Raw genomic sequence first — 22020 nt, 5'->3', positions numbered from 1 at the left:
GGAAAACGAAACCCTTGCTATCAGATTATAGACTAGAGTATTTATCATCTAAACCTATTTATGCAGGCCAATTTGTTTTAGTTCTTTATCGAGGTGTTTTGTTTGGATTTATGTGCAAATTCTAAATTGTACATAAAATTGTACTTTTCGTTTTAGTCCTACTCAACGGACGATCGTAGTTTTTACACAGGTCACGTAGTTTTCGCTTGCTAGATTACTTGTAGATCGTGGCTAGACACTAGAATGTCTCATTCTTGTACGTATAAAATGAGCTATTAGCATTATTCTGCAAATCTCAACAAACGGGAATGCAGTAGGGTAGCAATTTTTTAGACAACATTCTATTCTCTTTTTATATGTGCGTTTTTTAAAGTTTTTCACAGTAATCTGATATTCTTAAGTGAAAAAATAATAGATTAACCATTTTGAAACTGAACAGCTATTCTCTGTTGGTCATATATATATAATAATTTACTTTTAAGCTTTGTTGTTAAGCTCAGTTTCCTCAATGGGCAAGGCTACAGAGGACAACATAATGTGATAAATAATGAGAAAATGTGACACCTTCTTCCTGAAAGTGTTTTTGAATTCCAAGTAAAGACTATTAAAAGAGCAAATAAATTCACTTCATGCTTTAAAAGAAATTAACCAACTCCCACCTCTTACCAGGCTCTATACTGATCCTGATCTGAGTCTGATCCTGGAGTGTGAAATTAGATGCTGCATTAAATAGTATACTAGTGACAAATGTCAAAAGTTTGATAATCAGATTTAATTTTCTGATATATCTGACAGGGGGCTAGAATTAATTTGCTTTTCTTCTGATCTGTGTGTTTACAGTGTGACTTATAGGGTCTTTATTCTGCTCGTGTCTTCTCTGTAGAGCAGCCTCCAATGGATGCAACTGAAAGCCCCAGTCATGACAGACAGTCCCTGGAAGAGAAAGAGACCTCGGACAGCGAGATGCTGAAAGAGGACAGTCAGGAGGGTGGGGCGGAGTCGGACCTGGAGGATCTAGAGGACGAGGGTGGGGAGAGAGTGTCGGACCAGGAGGAGGAGGAGGAGGAGGATGGGTATGGAGAGGAGCTGTGCCACGAGGTCCCGTCAGGTGCAGCATTGACGAGGGGGCGTGGGGGGAATTGCTCGGACGATGAAGAGGAGGAGGATCGAGTCAGCCAAGAGGCGAAGTCCCCCGACTCGGAGACTGATCTGGGCCGGGAGAAGCTTTTGTCTTCCCCGCTAGCGGAGGAGGAAGAGGAGGAGGACGACGAGGGGGTGAAGGCAGCGGCTGCGGACAGCCGGGTGAGCGACCTCAAGGACGAGTCCTCGTCAGTGACGCGTGAGCTGGACGAGCACGAGCTGGACTACGACGAAGAAGTGCCCGACGAGCCGAGCGGCGCCGCCCCCGAGGATGAGGACGGGGACAGGGTGCCTGGGGAAGAAGGAGAGGAGGAAGAGGCAGACCCTGAGGATGAGGAAAAGAAGGAAAAGAAGAAGGACTCCCAGCAGCCAGAAAAGGTCACTGAGCCCAAAAGGGCAGAGGAGCCCAAGGCTCCTGAGAGGGGTCGGAGAGATTCCTTACGAGATAAAAAGAAAGATGACGACGATGGAGAGATCGATGAGGGAGAAATAGATGTAAGTGGAGAATCTCTTTTGTTTTAAGATCAACTTTTGTTCTGAACGTTGACAGCTCAGTGTTCTAAAGAGCAGGTGTTCATTTTATTTCCTAAATGCATTATTTTTCACCAAGCTTTGCTTTAAATGTGAACCTTCAGAGCAGATGAAGCTTCTGTACCCAAACTACTCTTTACCATGCTCAAGCAAAGAGCTTGTTTTCACACTGCAGATCTGGAGCAGCAACATGTCAGCCAGACTGCACTCTCTGGTTATTTTTATCCCTCGGCGTTTCTGTGTGGTGTTCCAGGGACCCCCAGATGATGTTCCCCAAAGCGAACTGGACAGACTTCCAGTGTTCTCCTTCATTGAATCAGTTCACTTAGAATGAAGTTAAAGTTTATATTTCCTGTAGAACGGGGGTTGACAAGGAGTGTTTTAATGCAGTTATTTTTAAGGGTCACCCTAAATCACCTGTTATTTCAAGATTAGGCACAATTAAGCGATTGATCAATGAAGCACGTCATCGATGAATTCAATAGTGGTAGATGAGGGCAGGTGGATATTCTTTTCCAAATGATCTCTAAATTGCTTAATTGAGTACACCACCTATTTAACATAATTAAGATGTTCCTGCCCTTCAGAAATTTATGGTTTAAAGTCTGACTAGGAAACCTGTTGGACTGTTGATTACCCCTGAGTGATACAGAGTGATAACGTTTGCATTTATTTCCCATTTTCTTAATATGGTATTGAAGTGTTGGGTTGTTTCTTAGGTCTCAACCCCAGTTTTGTATAAGGATCCCTTTGTGTCTAAGGGTAGAATGCCCTAGACAATGTGTATTTTATACGAACTCTTAACCCCTTGGAACCAGATTCTGTGTAGCATGGGAGTATTTCATCTCACAGTTTTTGGCAGCTCCAGTTGATTTGCACAGTGATGATTAGAATCTGTGATCTCCAGGCAGTTGAGTTTATATTCTGCTCATTAGGTATGTGAGTATGAGCAGCACATGAGCTACTCTGTCTCAGCTGTTTCTTTTACCTCATTTCATCTCCTGACACTGTATCCTAACTGTGCTTAAATTCACATGTGTATACATAGGTAGTGCTCGATTTACACACTCTTTATGTTTTTGATTTGAAGTGCCTCATGAAGATATCACTTCTTGATTTAGGTTACATTAGTTTACTCTAACACTCTCTGGGGGCTACAGACAAATTGATGGAGGGTTCCAGATAATATATACTGTGCCTATCCAGCCTGTAGTGGTGCAATGTGGAGGTCAGTAGTTTAGTATATAGCTACGTTGAAACCAGCACATTTTCCAACGTGATGGGATTTGAAGATTTTCCTTCGCGGGAAAGAAATGAGGGCAGAACAGTGACGCAGCACTGGGCTCCTGAGTTCAGTTTTTGCTATCCCTGTGGGGTTTGTATGTTTTTCCTGTGTTCGCATGGGTTTCCTCCAGGCGCTCGGGTTCCCTGCCACAGTCCAAAGGCAGAGAAACCAGGAGGTTGATTGGCTTCTGAGAAAACTGGCCCCGGTGTGCGCGTCTCTGTGTCTGCCCTGTGACGCACAGGTGTCCCCTTCAGGGTGTACTCCACTTTGCTCCTGTCACCTGTGGGTTTGGCTCCGGCATCCCCGTGACCCTGAATAGAGTAAAGAAGTTAGAAAATGGATGGGTGGAAAGAAATGGAAATATTAATTATTAACACAACTGCTTTATTACTGTGTGCCACAAACATTAATGTTTGCAATTGCTAAATAACTAAGAACCTATTAATCTCAGGGTTTACAGATCTGATACAGAGGCTAATTTAGATGTTTTATGGGGTTTTCTATGTTATTTTAATTCATACATGTATTATTAATCAGCAGTTTGTAAATAGTGACTTTAATTTGTATTTAATGAAATAATCTTTAAAATCCAACCCTGTTTTACGGTCTCGGTCACCAAAATGTTCACCCTGTATGTTCACATGTATGCTGCCTGTTCTCAGGTCTTCTGCTTTTTAATAAGTGATTGTTTAAATGCATTAATCAAAAAAGAGTTTAAGCAATCAGCACTCTAACAAGCTAATGATATTGTTGATTTTCTGTGACAGAGCTTGGCTGAAATGTTTAATTTATTAAAGCACTAGCTAAGCTAAGCTAAATGTAGCATTTGTGTAAACATACTGTACATAACCCAGGAGCTGGTGAAACGTATACAGCTGCACACCTGACTGTTTACAAGGCACTTGAGTTATTGACAGCTCAAAAAAGCTTCACACTTGAAACCTTTTTTTTTAAAGCTTTTTTTAAAAGCTGGTTTCCTAGGAGCTCATACACTGACGCACCTGCACACTCATGTCTTTTCTGACTGTGACTAACGTGATTTTTAGTTGAGGCTGTTGAGGATCTAAATTGGAATTGCTGTGATGGCATTATTGTGGCTGTTGAAATGGTGAAAGTAGTGAAGAAAGTTTTTTTTGTTGAGACTCTTCTCTGGATCCATCAAACAGTGCAGATGGCTGGTTTCATTCACAATGGAAAGGTTTGGGTTAGTTTGGACAAACTCCGGCCGAGTTGTTTCATTTCAACTACTCATTCTCCCAGTACAAGAGAGAAGCACATCATTTCATTTCGGTCGGTTTTGCCAAACCTATGCCAGAATAAATGTCCATGCCATTGTTTTATGAATGCAACTTTCTTATTGAGGCTTTGTCTGCTTCACATTAATATAAAATCTAATGTCAATTTGACAGATCAAGTAATTTCAAAGGGAATCATTGGAATTATGGCACGCTCTTAGTATCCTTTTAGAACTGCCTACCATTCTGGGACTCAGCTTGGCTTGTGGCAGTTGGAACAGATCTGGGGAGTTTGCTTATTTCAGTATGCAAAGATAAGATGAGATCACTTTATTGGCCATATACAAATTCTTGCATTAGGAATTTGTCTTTTCACAGACCCCAGCTTGCTCCCCTTGAGACACACAGGAGAGAAGCTTGGGGTCAGAGCGCAGGGTCAGCCATTTATATGGCGCCCCTGGAGCAGTTGGGGTTAAGGGCCTTGCTCAGGGGCCCAACAGAGTAGGATTCCTCTGCCGGCTGCGGGATACGAACCGGCAACCTTCCAGCCACAGGCGCAGATCCTGAGCCACAGTGCCACCACACTGCCCAAGGCAGGGACAGTTTAACTGTTCCTTTCTGACAGTCTGGTACAGTTGAGCGTTTTCTGAAGAGCTGTCAAGTGTGGGAGACTGACAGTATTCCCCGTTCTTCCCAGGATGATGACTTGGAAGAAGGCGAGGTGAAGGACCCCATGGATCGGAAGATAAGGCCCCGTCCCATCTGCAGGTTTTTCATGAAAGGTATCTTGTTCCTCTGCATTTCTTAGGTTTGCGCAGGTCAGTGTCTTTCCAAGGGCACTAGATGGATGGATGTTTGTTATCTCGCAGTTACAACCCTTACGCCAGTGTTGTACATGCCTGAAGGCTTGCCAAGGCATGTATCCTCAGAAGAGTTCAGTCTTATCTTTCTTGCACACAAAGTCACAGCACAGGCGGCAAAGTGAGGTTTTCACTAATTCAGTAGCACTGCAGACTCTTGGGCTACTGGCTGACCACGAGGGTTGGTAATGTCCAGCAAGCTGGGTAAATCCTGGTCAATTTCAAACCCCAGTAGCCCCTCAGATAAGCGTATACTGGCGTATAGGAAATCTTGCTCAAAAGGGGCACTAGTGGTATAGCTTGGATTCAAACAAGCACTCTTTGGAAACAGAAAGGCCCAAGCTGTGCACTGAAGAAGACTTTTTGCAGGTACCCTCAAGCTTTGGTTAGATGTGCTCCACGACAGGATTGTCAATCTAGCCCTTTTCATACGTGTCAGGTCCATCATTTCCTTGATTATCATACGTGGAATACAAGCAGGGAAAGTTGAGATACTGTTTTATAAAATCTCCCTTTTGTTTGGGATTTGCTTAGGACTAACTTTGGATTTTGTTTGTCCTCTAGGAGTTAATAAGGTAATTTCTTATATCCATCTCCAGAGTGATTGATTACTTTTTAACCCTTTCCAGGTAACTGCACATGGGGAATGAATTGCAGATTTATCCATCCGGGGGTGAACGACAAAGGAAATTATTCTCTCATAGTCAAGCCCGACCCCTTCTCACCCAACGGAGGGCCCCCAGTTGGACCTCATCCTCTCATGCCTTCAAATCCATGGGTATGCCTTGTTTCTACCTTCACAGCAATAACCGCTTCCATTGCAAAAAGTGCTGAATCTTTTCAATCGACTAATGTAACCTAGATGAGTCTCTCAGTTGCCAGTCTGTAAAAGCCTAATGAATGTAAACGGAGCAGAATTTCACAAAATCCCACTGATCATGCATAGTACACTTACTCTCTGGTCTGTTGGCACTGGAAAGTACATGTGAATTCAGAAATCCTCCTCTTTCTCTGTCGGACTGCAGACACAAAATGACCATGTTGTATTGTGTTAGTTTCATTTTTAACCTGTCAGATCTGAACGGGTCGCGCTGCAGATTCCTACATTTTGAGTTTTGGCGCTTGCACGCAACGACCTGTAAAGCGAGTCAATACACTGGCTACTTCTATTTGTCTTCCATATGTCAGTCAATTCTTGATAGTCTCTCAGGAATTGATAGCTCTGCCAGTAGAAAAAGTAGGCAAATAAATTCAGGCCATGAAGGGTTAAGGCAAAGTTAAAGATTGGTTAAAACTAGGATATTTCTTCACGGTCAGTTGTTTGCTTGGTAGTTTATGCTTAAACATTATCGCAGAATGGAATATACTGATTGCCTGTATTGGATTTGCCTTCAGGATTTTATAATAATATTATAATATCACTTTATTAACCCTTTACAGTTTCTTGCATTAGGAATTATCTTTTCGCATACCCCAGCTTGTTCTCCATGAGAGACACAGATAGGGAGAGAGTCTGGGGTCAGAGCGCAGGGTCTGCCATTGTGTATCTGTAAAAGATTGGTTAAAATTGTGATATCGCTAGACTTATTTTATCTTGTGTGTTGATAGGAATGCTGTAATACTTAGATATTACTGTAAACTATACTACATGTTTACTACATACTACACAGTAAATCGGAGAAATAAGGGCTTTAAATGTCAGTATTAAAAGTGCAAAAGAAAACATCTTCCCTCGAATCAGGCTACCACTAGGTGGCAGCAGTGGAATTCAAGACCTTTTCATTTTACTGAGGTTCGATGTTAAAGCACCTGGTGGTGGCCTTTTAAGGTGACTTAACTGGAATTAAGTTCAAAAAGCAACATCAAGCATAAACAAGCTGATGATAGCTTACTGGTTTTGAAATGTTCCAGTGAAAGCACTGTCAGAAGTGGGAAAATAAGTATGCACAGTAAAACAGAATTTCATTTCACTTCAAGATGCTTTTTTAATCCTCAGAGGGCAATTTAAACAGCAGTCGGTTTTCTGTCATAGGGCACTTTATGTACAGTTCTCCTGTACATTAATAAATAATTGTAGCATAAAAACAGACAACAAATAAAATTACATTACTAAGAAACATAATATATATAAGTAAAAACAGCAAATGGACCATAGAAATGATTGAAAGTAACTGTGTAATATTGAAGGAGGTACTAAAGTATATGCATATTTGTAGAGGGGGGGATTTACCATAGTAGCTTCTAGGAATTAGAATATTGTGGGGCAGACTGTGCTCTATAATGGCAGTGTTCTAGGAAGAACACTAAAGGCATTGAAAATATGTTTAGCATTAGTAAGATTGCATCTTGCATTAACAATGTCACATTAGTTCCTTTGAATTTCTTAATAGGTTTGATTAGAAATCTGCGTCAGCGTCTGAAGACAGCTGAAACTGTTCTTCCTACTATCTTCTTTTCAGCGTGATCTCGGCCTCCGTAATGCTAGTTTTTGGGATGTACTGTAATTAATGTTCTTAATTACTTGAAAATGTTCTGATTTAAATTTATAAGTTCTTTTAGATAATACAGTTAATCCCACCAAAATGTTTTCATATGAAAGATGAGGTTATTTGTGAAAGTGTTTTTTTTTCAACTGAAAGAATGTAAAATTCACAGGTACTGCAATATGTGAGAAGTAGTTGGACAGAGAATAGACAAGAATGTGCTATATGTAGTTAGCTACTGGTAAAAAAATATATAAATGTGTTGTTTTTACATGTTTGCTGGCTCTTAATAATGGAGATTGTTTAATGTATATCTTTTTTAGATGGTTGATTTTATATGGCTCTTCTAATTAATTTGAAAATCCTAGAAAGCATTTTGCCATTTTGTCAGAATTCTATCAATGTGGAAAAAAAAAATCTCTGCAACGCTTCGAATGAATTTGAAAATGAAAGTCACTTGATCATTTGTCAACAAAAGTTTTTTTTTGCCAAAGCATTCTGGTCGAACCAAAGCCCTTTCCTTGTCAGGACACAGGGTGTGTGTGCACCCATGTTTTTATTTTATTTTTCCGCATGCCATGGCCACATTAACATCCCTAAATAGCATTTTTTATGCCAGAATTAATAAAAAAGGGAGCAGGGGCATACCTTCATCCCACAAACAAAGGCTATAACTTCGGTGATAACTAGTTAAATCGCACACTCCCTGTTCTCTGGGTCGGGCTGGTTCAAAGACGTGCCTGCCGGCCATCGTGCTGGGCAGGATTCCCCCTACTGTGGTCCGTGACGTTGAAGGTACATGAGATGTTGGGGTGCTCTTGGCCCCCATGCCTTGTGTGCAGGAGCTGAAGCTGGTCTTTTCTGTCTTTCAGGGGGGGCCAGCCGTGGAAGAACTGCCACCTCCCCCGCCTGTGGAGCCCCCGGTGGAGAGCGCCTGGGAGAGAGGGCTCCGGCACGCCAAAGAGGTACTCTCGCCGTGCCCGCTAGTAATCCGCTCTGCGCGCGGGTGTGTGTGCGCACTAACTCACTGGCTCCTCATGCGCCGGTTTGTGTAGTGTTGAGTGAAACAAGAGGCCCCAGATAACATGCTGGTTCATTACAATGAAGCTTCCCATTTATACTGCTAGGCAGACTGGAGCACTGGTGATATAGCATCTTTCTTAACAGTACAGGAACAGAGACTGTACTGGGGGTTTGGAGCACATGACCATCACTCGGCCCTTCCCACTAACTCTTCCTTCCCTATTTCAGGTTGTCGCCTCCCACTAGCAGAGTTACTTAACTAAAGGGTTCCGGTCAAGAGCTTTATTGGAAATGTCATGAGTTAGTGAGTTATACTCACCCTAAACACCAAAAAAACAACACACAATTTGATGGAACAGAGCTCGAGTTTTCTGTCATAGAGCGCTTCATGTACTGTTCCCCTGTACATCAATAAATATATAATCATAAATGAATCTCTCTTGCCAAGCCCCGTTTTACTTTTCTTTCCACACGCCTCCCTCCACCTTCATCTTCAATCTTTCAGCAGCTCCCTGGCTCATTCCTTGCCATTCCCTCAGCCAGGCGAGTCATGCTAAATACACTTGAATACGTTTCAAACAGTCAGTACATTTCGTTTCTCAAGTAGGAATTAACTACTGATGTTTGTGCAGAAACGTGAGTTTGCCATTTTATCCTGTTACCTTTTGGTAGTTTGACGTGTGCCTACTAAGCACTTAGTCAGGAAGCATCACTCTAGCTGCAGTGTTGTGAGAAATCTGGTGGCAACGGGTGATTGTAAATGTATTTGTTTAGGGTATGAACAAGGGAGAACTGCTTAGCTCACGTAAGAAAAAGTGGGAAGACAAGCTATCCTCATGCTGAGTTTCTTCCTTACGTTAAATTCATTGTCAACAGCGGGAAGTTCTCCGTGTCACTGCATGTCTGTTAGTTTAAGTATACTTTTCTAGAACCGGAAACTAAAATCTGTTGCTGTGTGATCAGATGCCAATATCTGCTTCTTTTCATGCATTGTGAGTAAAGGTCAAATTTAGTGCTTGTACAAGTTTATTTTTTTTTTGTTTGTAAATCCAGCAGATAAAATAGATTGATTCCTGAGAAGTTTTTTTTTTGTAGGGTGTACATTTAGATAACATTCATTTGTGCTGAAAGCAAAGGTTTCAAAATTGTTTAGGATAAAATCCTTAATTTTTTAATGTTTTTTTTTCACCATTTGTGTAATCTGTAAAGAGACCAACAAATAAAGATTTATCTCATCTTGTTCCTTGTTTGTTCCACTTCCTCAATGGTCCTTCACATATGTAATCAGTTTTGCGCACCAGGTATTGCCCTCTCTGGGCACCTTATTTATTGACCTTTCTTAATCTGGAAAATCCCACAAAACTCCTATTCCAGTGCCTCCTGATGTGTCCTCAGATCCTTTACGTACATGCTCTAGATGGTGATTTGACCTTGCAGTTTATGCCAGTGAAACCCTTGCACTTACTGCTTGCTGTGAGGGATTATTGTAAAAAGTCAGCTGGACATCTTTAGTTTACACATTCAGTATTTCTACAGCAGAAGAAAATACAGATGCCTTGCATGAAATTGTTCATTCATCTTCTAGACTTAGAAGCTTATATTCATTTTCATCTGATGATCCCTAGGTTCCGTCCGCACTAATACAAAAATAGCACTTGAATTAAAAAGGTAGAAAATCGCGGTGGATCATACATATCTGAATAATTACTCTGTTTCACAGTGTAGTTTTAACTAGGGGGGATGTCTGACAGGTGGAGTCCCAGAGGTGCTGTTATTTATCTGAAATGAAAAGACTGAAGCCCTGATAAAGAAATTTTGGCAGGAATCTTTAGGCAAGGATGGGAAGGACAGTGCAATCTGGTAATAAGTTTTTAAAATGCTGGATTTGCATGTGCTGATTTGTCAAGGGGAATATCTCAAGTAGTGGCTGTTATGACATGCTGCCCTGAACAGGTTAAGAAGTGTGCATTAACTTCTCTGCATGTTGAATCTGGGCTCTGTAGGTCTTAAAGAAAGCTACAATACGGAAGGAGCAAGAGCCCGACTTCGAGGAGAAGAGATTCAATGTGACGATTGGAGAGGACGAGCGGGATTTCGATAAAGAGAATGACTTCTTCAGGGAGAGGACGTACCGTATCACGAGAGAGATCCGAGACCCTGGGTTAGTACAGACTGCTAGCAGAGAAATGCTGACCAGATCAAAAGTATTTCATTAAGTCATAGCTGGGCTAATGTTTTATAAGGAAAAAAACTAAAATGGCCCCCTAAAAGGTAATTTTTTATCGCTTGGGTAATGACAATGTTAATATGATTATAACCATTTAAGCATAACCCTTGTTATTGTGTATATAAACAGGCATTTTTTAGTTTTTTATTCATTATGTGCCATACACATGCCTGTGCAGACACATTTAAAGAGAAGGGTTTAGACACTCAGATGCATATTCGAAATTAAGAAGTAAATCTAAGGGATTTGAATAAATTTTGTGTGCAAGAGTAACTGTATTTGAATAGAACATGATTTACAGTATATGAATATGGTTCTGGACAAAAGAAAAGATCAAGCATGTGGGTCAGTAAAATTGAAGAAGCTAAATTTAATTTACACATTTTTAAAATGTGTAATACCACATTTTTTGGATGTATGCATTTTTTATCATTCTTGCTGAACACATTTGTAGTTACATTTGTTTTAATTCATGTTGCAGTCTTCTGCCGCTAGTCTTAATGGTCTGTCTGTTTCCTTTTCAATGCATCAGAGATATGGAGTACAGGGATACAAGCTATGGGTAAGAATGGCTGAGTCCTGCTCTTAAAATCAGTGGAGTAGAAGCCTGTGCTTTACTTAAAAGCACTTTTCTGTCTTGAACATTTTAACCCTTCATTTCTACTGTGTGCATGTTTTTTTTTTTCTCAAGGTTTCAGGCTCATTATTGTACTCTGCCATAGAAGGTCAATCCAGAACTTTAAAAGTGTTGCGTCCATATAAGAACTTTTGTTATAAAGAAAATTAAACACAAAAAGAAGACTTTTGTCTCAAGTTTGACATTTTGAGATTAAAAATGTGCTGTTCAGCGTATTCTCTTTATATGGCAAATTACACATTTGCTATTGGTGATTATAAAGCAATACCTGAACACTACATACAGACAGAAACCTAGACTTCTAAGATTTTAGATGTTTCCTAATGTTGGCCTTATGCTCTTTCTTATGGTCTGGTCTGGCATACAGATGCAGTAATCTAGCCTTAATTCCTTAATTTATTAATGTTTTCCTTTTCCTGTTAGGTTGTAGATTATTGATTTCACCACCAAGATCCGTGTTTTATGCCCACTTTAAATCCTGGCTTGATTGTCTGCTCTGTAGAACTATAGTTGCCTTATACGTTGGAGTCGCCTGCATGTTCTTGATTGATCATCTCTTAAGGTGGAGATCACCACCAGATGTGTTTTTGATCTTCTTGCAGGAATGACCCCTACGCAGACTCCTACTACGATTACGAAATGGAGTGCCTCTGGCGAGGGGGGCAGTACGAGAATTTCAGGGTTCAGTACACGGAAGCAGCGCCGTACCATTACAACGTAAGCTGTGCTGATGTCCGAAAGGTGGCAAGAGCTTGTGTCCTGCAGGATTCGGTTTAGCAGATGTTTGTTCTTTAAAGCCGAGAGTAATGTTTAATGTCACTACGGCAATTATTTGTATTAATATATAGCTGTTTCAAAGTGCTGGGAGGCACTGTGGCACAGTGGTTAGCATTGCTGCCTGGCAACACTGGGGTGTTGGGTTAATTTCGGGGTTACTAACTGTGTGTAATTCGTACATTCTTCTTGTGTGGATTTCCTCCCACAAAACCAACTAGTAGGTTAATTGGCTTCTGGAAAATTAGCCCTGTGTAAGCGTGTGCAAGTTAGTTCTTTGTGTGCATGCGTCCTATCCAGAGCATTGTGCCCATTGCTTGCCGGGACAGGCTCTGGCTAAAAAATTATGGGTTATCAAGTCACAATTCAAATGAAAATATCTAGAATATAACCACGCCAATTTCTAGTTTTTACATGCGCTTATTGTTTGCATTTTATGTATCCAGAATGCCTTGGCTTTGTTTGTTGTTTGCTGTTCTATTCCTCCCATACAGTATAACAGAGTGGTGTTGTGCCAATATTCTGCTTTCTATCTTAAAAAATCACAAGAATGGTTGCAAACTAGGGGAGGAATTAGGCCCTATTTAACCAGTTTGGCTGCTAAAATAATTCCTTACTTTTACATAACACTTTCCATTCAAAATGCTTCTTCCACCACTGAAGTACAGAGCCCACCTGTGTAAGGTGCCACAGTACACACAGGCACCCTCACTGCACAGGAGATAAGGTGCAGAACTGAGAAAATGATTAACCAAGTCGAATAAAGGGAGAACTTTAGACTTAGGCCTTCCTAGAGACCAATTCTAACTTGGTCTGTAACCTGCCGGCCTTTTTGTTTTCCCTGACTTCTGAAACCTAGTCTTACTGGCTGGTTCTGTGTGTCCAAAAATGTGTCTCGAATCAGCAATACTAGTGCCCCTGACACAGCACAAGTCCATTCATTTTAGATCCTTAACCTCGTTGCGTGTCGTCTTGCCAGGGGCCTGCGCTGGGCTAATCTGATACCAGAGCGGCCAGTGCTTGTCGAGTGTTAAAACGTTTTATAAAGGAGCCAAATTGCAGACAGCTGGAGTCGATTCCTTGAATAATCTTGCACAAATGTGGAAACCCGCTCAGCCCTTTCTAAGTCGTGGGGGTTAGTGGCCAAGCCCAGCGTCGACGCACCAGATCCAGCTGCTCCAGTACACCCCCTGCTCTTCAGAACAGCGGTGGGATCTTTAATGACCAAGTAGCGAGGACTTGAGTTTCATTTCTCTTGTGAGGGGGCAGCATCTTCCACAGCACCAAGTCCTTGGTCGCCACGCTGCTGCTGCATTCGTTGTTGGAAACTCTTCTCCAGGGGGAAGAGTGCCGCCTAATTACTCGCAAGTTTTTTGGAACGATCCATTTCCTTAAGGGAGCGGGGCGCTTGCTTCAGCCGCAGGGCGTTCCCGTAGGACCCAGGTCCTTTCTGGATGAACGCGCAGCCAGGCGAAGCAGGCGGGGCCTGGCTCCCGCCGTGTCGCGCCCCGCCCCCCCACGAACGAGCGTTTCGCCGCTGCGGTTTCCCCAGGAGCGGGAGCGCGACACCAGGGACCGCCAGCGGGACCGGGAGCGGGAGCGGGAGCGCGAGCGGGAGCGGGAGCGGGAGCGCCGGCAGCGGGAGCGGGAGCGGGAGCGCGAGCGGGAGCGGGAGAAGGAGAGGCAGCGCAGGAAGGAGGAGTGGGAGAGGGACCGGCTGAAGCGGGATGAGAAGGAGCGGCCCAGGGAGCGCACGCGGGAGCGCGAGAAGGAGAAGGAGAAGGAGAAGCCCAAGCCGAGGACGCCACCTCCGCCCCGGTGAGTGGTGCATGCTGGGATTGAGCCGGCGTTGACGTGACTGTGCGTACGTCGTGATCGCGCCCTTATCTAGAGCTTATCGGGACAAGTATCAGAAGGCAGCGGCAGGCTCGGGCGCCGCGAAGGAGCTCGTTTAAATGTAAGGGCCTTCGGCATAAAGCAAAGGCTTCTGGATTTGAAGTGACATTGGCAGTTGGTGTCTCGGTGACGTCAGGTTAGGTCAAGCGTGCAGCTGAGGGTCCTGTTTCCCCTTGTCCAGTGAGCTTGTGTAGCTCCCTCATTTGGCACGCTTGTCACTGTGGCCAATTTATACTTTATCCCTTGTGTACTAGCCAGGGTGTACAGTTAAGTTTATATTCCTGACAGTCTTTATAGATTGAGGTATTTTCAATTCTCTTGCGCTGCACAAAAGTGGGGACTGGTTTTACTTATAGGCTTGTTTAAAAACCTGGATTTAAGACATTTCTCCTGGCCCACGACGACGTAAGAATCCCACCAATGTCTCTTCCATGCTGATGTCAGTTTCACACTTACTCTTCAATTTCTGTTCATTTTTGCTGTGGTTATTAAGGCATTTTATTGACCATTCCTGAAAAGCGACCCTGTTTTTATTCTGCTTGTTCCTTGTCTTTTCTGGTTTGTAATGTACTGTCTACATTGTGTGGTTTTATCTGTTGTACTGTGCATGTCCTGAGAGAACAGCGCAATTAGAGCCCCATTGTACATATGACAAATCAACTCCTCTATCTGTCACTATTTGCTTATATAAAACCTCAGATATTATGTCTTAAAGCATACATCAAGCATTCTTTGCGTTGAATATATTCATTAGTATAGATAAGAATTAAGAACAAAGTATTGTTTTTTTGTGTGTGGTAGTACGTTTTAAGGGATTCTCTGATTACTTTTGCATTATGGGAGTAATAAAGGAAGCTGTTTTACACCTACAGGTTTAAAATCAAAGGCTGGTATTGTATGTAAGAATTACGTAACAAGAGACATACAAAATTCAGTCTTCCAGACTTGACTACAATGCATTTTCGAAGTATCTGAGTAAAAATGGGACTGGCTGAATGACCCATGTTTTTTTGTATATATCATCTAAGCCATTTCTACTTGCATTACAGCTGTAATGTGAATTTAAATGCCCTGCCTTGCCTTTAGGACATCGGAACACAAGGGAGAGTTCTTTTTGTGCTTATGACCTAGAAACCTAACAAAACCCAAAACCCTTCCTTACAGAAACCAGACAATGAATCCTTAATATTTCCCCCTTCATTTCATTCGCTGGAGACTTGTTTTGTGTTCTTTGCAGTAAAAGAGTAATATGGGTCATTGACAGAACTGGAAAGTCTTTTCTTGTGTAACATTGCTGTTTACTGAGATCTGAGGTTCAGGTGTGGCAGCACGAATAAAAGCCTCTGATTTAAATTGAATCAAAATAAAATACCAGTCCTGCGACATTTTGTGCATTTCTGTCCGCTAGGATTTGGCAATTTATCAATTCTTTCTGGAGAGCAGAAACTCCAGTATTGTTTATATGTATAAAAGTAGTTCAGGTGGGTAGCTGCGTCAGCATGCGTAGGCTGCAAAGAGTAAAACTATTACTTGTTCCCATGTATTAAAGTATACAAAATAGGATGCTTGTTTCCCATCTTTTTAATTAATACATGTTAAAGTGTGGTTTAGAATTGCATTGATTGATGGTGAAAGTTTAATAATCAGTGTTGTTTTACCATTTCCTATGCATTACTGCTTCAGATAACAAATGTACCTGCGCCATTACTGATGGAGCAGAGACGGCAATAATAAGAAAATCTATTAATCTAATAATTAATCTAAGCATTAACAGGAATAAGGTTACTTGAATATAATGTCTTTGCTGGTTTTACAGCTCCTTTCCTCTTGTAAATGAGGTGGATATAGTCTTGTTTTACTTAATCTGTTTAAATTTGGCTTCATATTATTCATAATAAAAGTTTTGTTTGATTTTTAAAATGTGAATGTGAGTGTCCTTCGCATCAAGGTGTCTGTAGGTTAGGTTTGCACTTAAGCACATGTAAGCTTTTGATGTCCAAGGTTCATTGACTCTAAATATATGTTGCATCATCTTGCATAAGCAAACAAAATGAGCTTATGACGTAGAGAGGAAACTGTGCAAGAATGAAGAATAGCTTTGAAGAATGAGTTGGCTGATATGGTCATTGCTGTGTGTTTTCCACCTTGAATGTCAATATGTTGTTGCTCGTCTAGTGTCACACATTTGTGAATCAGCAGGAAGAGTGCACTTTCTTTTGTTACTGGTGCTGACATAATTTCTTTTCTTGATTATCCAGTTCACATGCTTTCTGTGTGCTGTCAAACTTTCCTTTGGTAACCTGAGGTCTTCTGTGCCGAGACATTTATTGTTGCGGTTGATTTTATTTTGAGCCTGAAAGTTATTTGGATATTTCAAAAGGAAAAAGAGCTGATCGAAGGCTCCAGCCCAACTTCAAGCACTTTAACACATGCACCAATACCTGAAACATGACATGAAACATTCTTACTCGATTTACCCGAAGCAGTCATTTTTATCTGCATTACTAAGGCATGCTTTGAGACATAATATAGTGATACATCCCTCCTTCATTTGTACCATAAATACCAGACTAGCAGATTAAGTTCACAAACATTCGCAGAAGTGATATAATAATGAGCATCTATCTATACAGACACCTGAATCTTAAAGCTGCTTATGCTTCTTGCCATAGGAGAATCCTCACTACACATTGCCGACATAAAATGCTGTATAAAATTGCTGTTTGTGTATGACCAGGACCAATAAATATAACTGGTAAAGGTATCTATGTGAAAAACTCTTCCGGTCATGTATCTGAATTATGTCATGTGTTTTGGTAATTGACAATAATATATATATGTCGATATTGTGCTGTCGACAGATTGAACTGCCTTGTTTTTTTTATTATTCATTAGAAAAGTTCTAAAGTGTAATACAGAAACAAATGACCTCTGCATGTGAGGTGGATCCATGCTTTTTGGTTCCTCATCTAAATTCCAGGTCTGTTCTGGGGCACAGTCAGTTTTTAAGAGCCAGACAAGTCTTCCAGAGCATTGAAAAAACACTGAAAGGGTGGCCTTTCCTACTTCTGTGTTTCAAGGGGAACTGACAAACAAAAAAGTCATACAGCTGGGCAATCTTCGGCCTTTGTTTGCATTTGCTCTGGGGAGGGTTTATGATGCAGGAGAGAAGGATGGACTGGAATATCCTCAGGTCATCTGGGCCCTGGGAAGATTTCTAGTGGATATTCCTATGATGCTGTCCTGCCCCACGCTCTCCTTGTGTACAAACATGACTGACAGCTCTGGACATTAAAACAGTGACCTCTTTTTTACAGATTTTGCAACAGCCAAGCTAACAGATGAGCAAACAGAACATCAAAGGTGGCTTGTAGCAGAACAAATTTGATTGCTGTCTTGTGCTAATTAATCAACAGTGTCTGTTTATTAATGCTTAACTTGCCTGTTATTGTGTTTCAGTTGAGTGACTGAAAGTGTCCACTTGATATGTGACCCCTTGATTTTCCTGATTAGTTAACTTAGAGGATCTGATCTTTGAAACGCATTTTTTAAACGTGCTTTTTCTATAAAATGGTCAAACAAAACAAGTAACAGGAACACAAATACTTGGAACTCAAAGAATACTTCTCTTGATTCTCCTTTGGCTTGTCCCCATCTTTCTTTATGTTACATATGCTTTTTCATTTAGGGTCAGGCTTGACCTTATCCTCATGAAGAGTGCACTGTGTCAGGTCCCAACTACGCACAATCAGGTCGTGTGCACCTCTGTCACAGTTTCCATCAAGTCAACTGCTTCTATAATGCTGTGAAAGACGAGAACTGATAAAATACCTTTCATTAACACATTTTAAGAAAACGATGTGGAGAGAGCACACATACAGCAGTATATGATCCCACTGTTTTTTTTTTTTATTGTAATACATAGAGCGCATTATGACTTGAAATTCCAGAACCTATCTAGGGTAATTTTCAGTTTCAGTCCAGGTTCGGCAATGCTGCTTTGCCAGCCTTAGGTTTTAGTCATTCCCATTTTTTCCTGGAAGCATGCATATTAAGAACGTCAACATTGTTACCTGCTAATTGTTAAGTGTGCCTTACGGGATGGTTTTCTAACTCATCTATTGGAGAAATTGGAAAATACAGCGCATTGTGATGTACTTCTCCTATATGTAGTACTTCCTGCGTTAATTTACTCTCAGTCAGATTTTTTTTTATCAGGCTCGTTGTTCTTGGTGGATTTCCATTTTTTCCTGCATTAAATAATTAGACTGGATTAAGTAGATTTTTATGTCATTTATTGCTCTTCACTTGTGCCTTCGCCACATCTTCACTTCAGTTACTAGAGAATTTGGTATGAGATTTCCTTTAGTCTTCTGGTTTTATTTTAGCTTGCATTTCTGTGATGTGCTTCAGTGTGTAGTCATTGTGCTCTACACATGCTGGTAAAATGTTCATTAGTATTGCTGACTAGGATTTGAAATCTTGGATAACTTGGATAAAAATAAACCCCAGTGTCTTCACTGAAGTCGTGGATTCTGTACTGAGAGGGCTCTGGGATTTAAGCTGTGGTTACACATTTACTCTTCACCCATTCTCTAGAGATTCAAACTCTCCCTGCCTGAACCTCTGTAGAACAACTAGTAATGTGCCTTGTCTGGGTCAGTGTCCTACAAGGGCAACGTGCCATTTATGCACAGTTGTTTGGAAAGATCATTCCTGAATTTAAAAAATAGGCTGTTTTAGTAGATGGCCCACTGTAGTAAGTACAGGAAAACACATACATTGTGTGTTTTGTAAGACTGCATTTTGTCAAAGAAAACCTGAAACTTAATTTCAGAAGAATTATATTTATCATATACCAGCAGTGAAATTGTCTGGAAGAAATTTTAGGCAGTGTTCAGAAAGTTCTGATACAATATAGAAAAAATGTATTTTAAAGAGATGTGGGAATTATGTGGTTAGTCTACATTAACAGTAATTATTGTGCAATCTGAGCTGCAGTTGAAGGATTTTATGATTTATTATAATTATATTCATATGGCATTTTCCTTTCCACTGAAATGAGAAATACTGTTTATTTGGTTTTTAGTGAATTGCAAATAAATGGTTTAAGTCCAGGTTTGGTTAGCTACACCAAAACTAAAAACTTATACAAAACACTGTGCATTATAAAAAATATTTTTTGGACTGATCTGTCCAAAAGGTGGTGGTTATTCTCCAAATTTAAGTGCTGTCACCTTTGATTATAATGCAGTTTACAAATGAGGATTTAGTAACCTACTGTAATGTTATCTGTAATTAGCACTCTTGAAAGGCTTAGAACAAAGCAGTTTCCTGACAGAAATGGCAACCTCTTATAAATGAAAATTAAGATGAAAAGGTCAAAAGTGCAATTATGATGGTTTGGTCATGTAGTGGGAAGACAATACTAACCTTTTGTTTTGTCTGGTTGTCTGAGCTGGCTTTTCTAGGACTAGGTGAAAGAATGATTAGAAAAATGTTTGGATCTTGATATGTACAGTATTACATGTCGGATTATTTCAATTATACACTTATTTCAGTCTTACTGCAGTATTTTATTTAGAAACAGTTAACATTTGGCCCAGCAAGTTACACCTGAAAAATGATCAGGATAGTTTCCTCAGACTCTTAACCTTTTTTAGAGCTGATGCAGTGCAAACCAGTTTCTCAGCATTACTCCAAGGTGTTTGAGAGTGGAATTTTGAGCTTATCTGCTGAAGATGTCTCGACAAGCATTATTTCAAGATTAATAGTGATCCCAAAAGATGCAAAAAATACTGTTGGAGTACCGTGCTTATTGGACAATTGTTTGTAGCAAATTACATGTTGCAAATAGAGCAGTTTGTTAAGGGTTAAGATTAATTCTGTGTGAGAAAAGAAATTCAGTTAAGAATTTACATTTAGAAAAATGTAGTTCAGCATGTCAGGAATGTATTTAATACTTTGGTTAGATTTCTGGATAGTAAAATGTTTCCAGGATGAGTACTGTAGTTGTAGACTAGGGAATTGAAGGTTTCAATTCTAGACAGAATAAACAAAGTTGTAGCTTTGAACAATGTATTTCCCTCGGTTACCTTTTATTTGAGTGTAAGTCATTGAGTTAATAAATGCTCATGATTTGTTATTGATCAGCAAATCATATCTTTCTAAATAAGCAAATAATGTGCACTGCAAAATTGTTTTTAGTGATGTATACAACTGAGAATTCACATTAATTAGCATGAATTCTACAGAAATTGGAACCATTTCCAGCATAATCCTCAACTCTTATTCCTCACGTTTTTCAGTGGATTAAAAATCAAATCTGACCACTGGTTTAGTGCTTCAGAATTTACTAAATGACCTAATTGTAGTTGTCTGGTTGGTTCAGCTCAGTAGTAAGCTCTAAATAAAGCAGATACAGTCATTCATACTTTTGCAGAGAGTAAAGGACAGACCTTTCTTGCATCACGACTCAGCTGGTAAATCTAGATTCTGCCTTTATTGTGTTCATGTTTCATGTGTCAAAGCCAAAACTGAAACTATTGGTAGCGAAAGATGCTTTGATACAGAATATTGTGCAATCACATTACTCTTTCCTGTCTCTGAATGGAAAATTTGAAGAATTTTGTTGATCATAAATGTTTCTTCTGTGTTTTTTTGGGGAGTAACTGCTCTATGCCCAGATCTCAGATTGTGACCGCAAAATTCTGCATACTTCTCAATTTCCATTATTGCTCAAATTATCCATTGTTATTTGCTTTTTTCGATCAACATTTTTATATTAAAAAGACGGGCTGTGATTCTGCAATATTGGATTGGACAGTGAGAAAAAGGGACATTTACATGAAACTGGATCCTTTACACCCGTGCAGTTATGTGTAGGAGGTACAAAAAAAAATGAGAGCAGAATGTTTTTACTTCTGCATTTCGAATACCGATGCAGCTCTTGAATTACTTATTTATCTTTGGGTAGTATGTGCAGATATGAGAGACAGTTGTGGACCAACTTCTTTTTTCCTTAACTATAGCTGTTGCATTAATTGAGCAATGGCTGCACTTTTACGTTGAAAAGCGGACTGTTATTCAACACCTTACTTGCTCACTGAGTTTTTTGAATGGCAGGAGAGCGCCTGTGAAAAAATCTACATCATGGCTAAACCATTACTGAGCCAGAAGGATGTTGCAAACACGTAGGGGTTGGCTGAATTTATCCAAAGTTTGTATCATTCAAGTTTCAGTTTTTAAAAATATATTCAGTTCCTGCCAGATATCACCACACCAACCAGAGAAGACAATCCTGAGTGCTTCAGGGGATGGTTTTGGCTTCAGAAGAACTGTCAGTAAACTTGTAGCAGTCCAGTTGAGTGTTGTACATACAGATCTGAAAAGGTTTTCATTAAGGATACTTGTACTGTAAAATCAGCAAGAAATCATGCCTGTATAACCTCCCGTGATTCGATTTCCCAAACTTTGAATTGTTACACTTTTTATTTTGACATTCTTCTGAGAGTTTCAGCTGTATTAAAGGCATTCTGTCATGTTGCACATGGTTATATAAATTTAGTATTTCTTGGTTTCAATAGATGAAAGCACTACAGTGTTAAGTGTTATTTCCTTAATTGCTGAAATTTACACAGAAGTGCTAATGTTATATGGGATGGGATCATAAAATATTAAGACTATAATCATAAGAAATTATGAAGATTTTCCCTGTTTCCTCACCAGCTGTAATTACATAGCTATGTTTGCTTCCTTTTTGGCTTTGAAGGAAGTTCTGATTTTTTTTCCCCCAGTGGTTATGAAGAGGGATCATGTTACAGTGCTAAAAATAACTTTCACCTCAATCTGTCCACCTGTTGGTTGAAAGTCTGTTGTTTGATTTGCGTCATGCTTGTGGAATTTCACAGGGTTTGCTTTAGTTACATC

At 40.3% G+C, this 22020-nt stretch overlaps 1 protein-coding gene across 9 annotated transcripts in view; it reads left to right on the top strand.

Annotated features, from left to right (window-relative positions):
* Positions 1 to 22020, top strand: part of zc3h18 (zinc finger CCCH-type containing 18) — a 40231-nt gene that overhangs the window by 1217 nt on the left and 16994 nt on the right. For 4 of the 9 annotated variants that reach the window (XM_088614363.1, XM_088614361.1, XM_088614359.1 and 1 more), the window contains exons 2-9: positions 884 to 1635; positions 4889 to 4973; positions 5681 to 5829; positions 8407 to 8499; positions 10561 to 10718; positions 11317 to 11346; positions 12024 to 12138; positions 13748 to 14013. In XM_088614363.1, the coding sequence (XP_088470489.1) occupies positions 895 to 1635; positions 4889 to 4973; positions 5681 to 5829; positions 8407 to 8499; positions 10561 to 10718; positions 11317 to 11346; positions 12024 to 12138; positions 13748 to 14013 (1637 nt within the window). In that variant the 5' untranslated portion in view covers positions 884 to 894. The remainder of the gene's footprint in view (positions 1 to 883; positions 1636 to 4888; positions 4974 to 5680; positions 5830 to 8406; positions 8500 to 10560; positions 10719 to 11316; positions 11347 to 12023; positions 12139 to 13747; positions 14014 to 22020) is intronic. The other 5 variants (XM_088614357.1, XM_088614356.1, XM_088614364.1 and 2 more) reach the window with 2 other exon arrangements.

This window comes from Lepisosteus platostomus, chromosome 20, assembly GCF_059453375.1.
Source record: "Lepisosteus platostomus isolate fLepPlt1 chromosome 20, fLepPlt1.hap1, whole genome shotgun sequence".
NCBI lineage: Eukaryota > Metazoa > Chordata > Actinopteri > Semionotiformes > Lepisosteidae > Lepisosteus > Lepisosteus platostomus.
The sequence above is the reverse complement of the archived record's forward strand: the minus strand, read 5'-3'. Positions and strand labels throughout refer to the sequence as shown.